Source organism: Diaphorina citri, unplaced genomic scaffold (assembly GCF_000475195.1).
Source record: "Diaphorina citri unplaced genomic scaffold, Diaci psyllid genome assembly version 1.1 scaffold7869, whole genome shotgun sequence".
In the NCBI taxonomy this organism is placed as follows: Eukaryota; Metazoa; Arthropoda; class Insecta; order Hemiptera; family Psyllidae; genus Diaphorina; species Diaphorina citri.
In genome coordinates, this window is record NW_007385245.1 from 1 (window position 1) to 486 (window position 486).

At 41.2% G+C, this 486-nt stretch overlaps 1 protein-coding gene across 1 annotated transcript in view; it reads left to right on the forward strand.

Moving 5' to 3' along the window:
- The first annotated feature begins 135 nt into the window (after nt 1-135).
- LOC103522303 (protein PET117, mitochondrial) overlaps nt 136-486 on the forward strand; it is a 10050-nt gene continuing 9699 nt past the window's right edge. The window contains exon 1 of the mRNA XM_026832529.1: nt 136-475. Coding sequence (XP_026688330.1) covers nt 373-475 — 103 coding nt within the window. The 5' untranslated portion in view covers nt 136-372. The remainder of the gene's footprint in view (nt 476-486) is intronic.

The window sequence follows — 486 nt, forward strand, 5'->3', positions numbered from 1 at the left end:
TCCATTTACTACTGGGAATTCTACTTAGCTAATGGCTACAAGTACCAAGTGCAGTGTTGCCAGATGTGCGGTAATTACTGTATTTGTACGGTAATCCAGGTCTGGTACGGCAATGTGTACGGTATTCTTGCTGTGTAGTCTGTTCTGTAGTTCTGTTCCGATTTTTCTTTTTGAGAGGAGCAGAGGAGAGTTTTCCCGAGTAAATTTTGATAAGCTGCTGATAAGGTGAGATACACCTGATAACCTGACCTAACATACCTGATTGTGCAATTGAAAAGTTCATCAGCCAACTCCAGTGAACTCTAATAGTCACCCCAGAGTGATTTGTTTTCAACAGGGATTCATGATCTCTAGGAATCACCACTTCAATCAATGTCCTTAGCCTCCAAGATCACCTTAAGTTTAGCTCTAGTCTCTTCCTGTGGAATTATATTTTCTGTTCATTATATGCAACAGTCTGAACGAGAGAAGCTACATGTCGGAGTG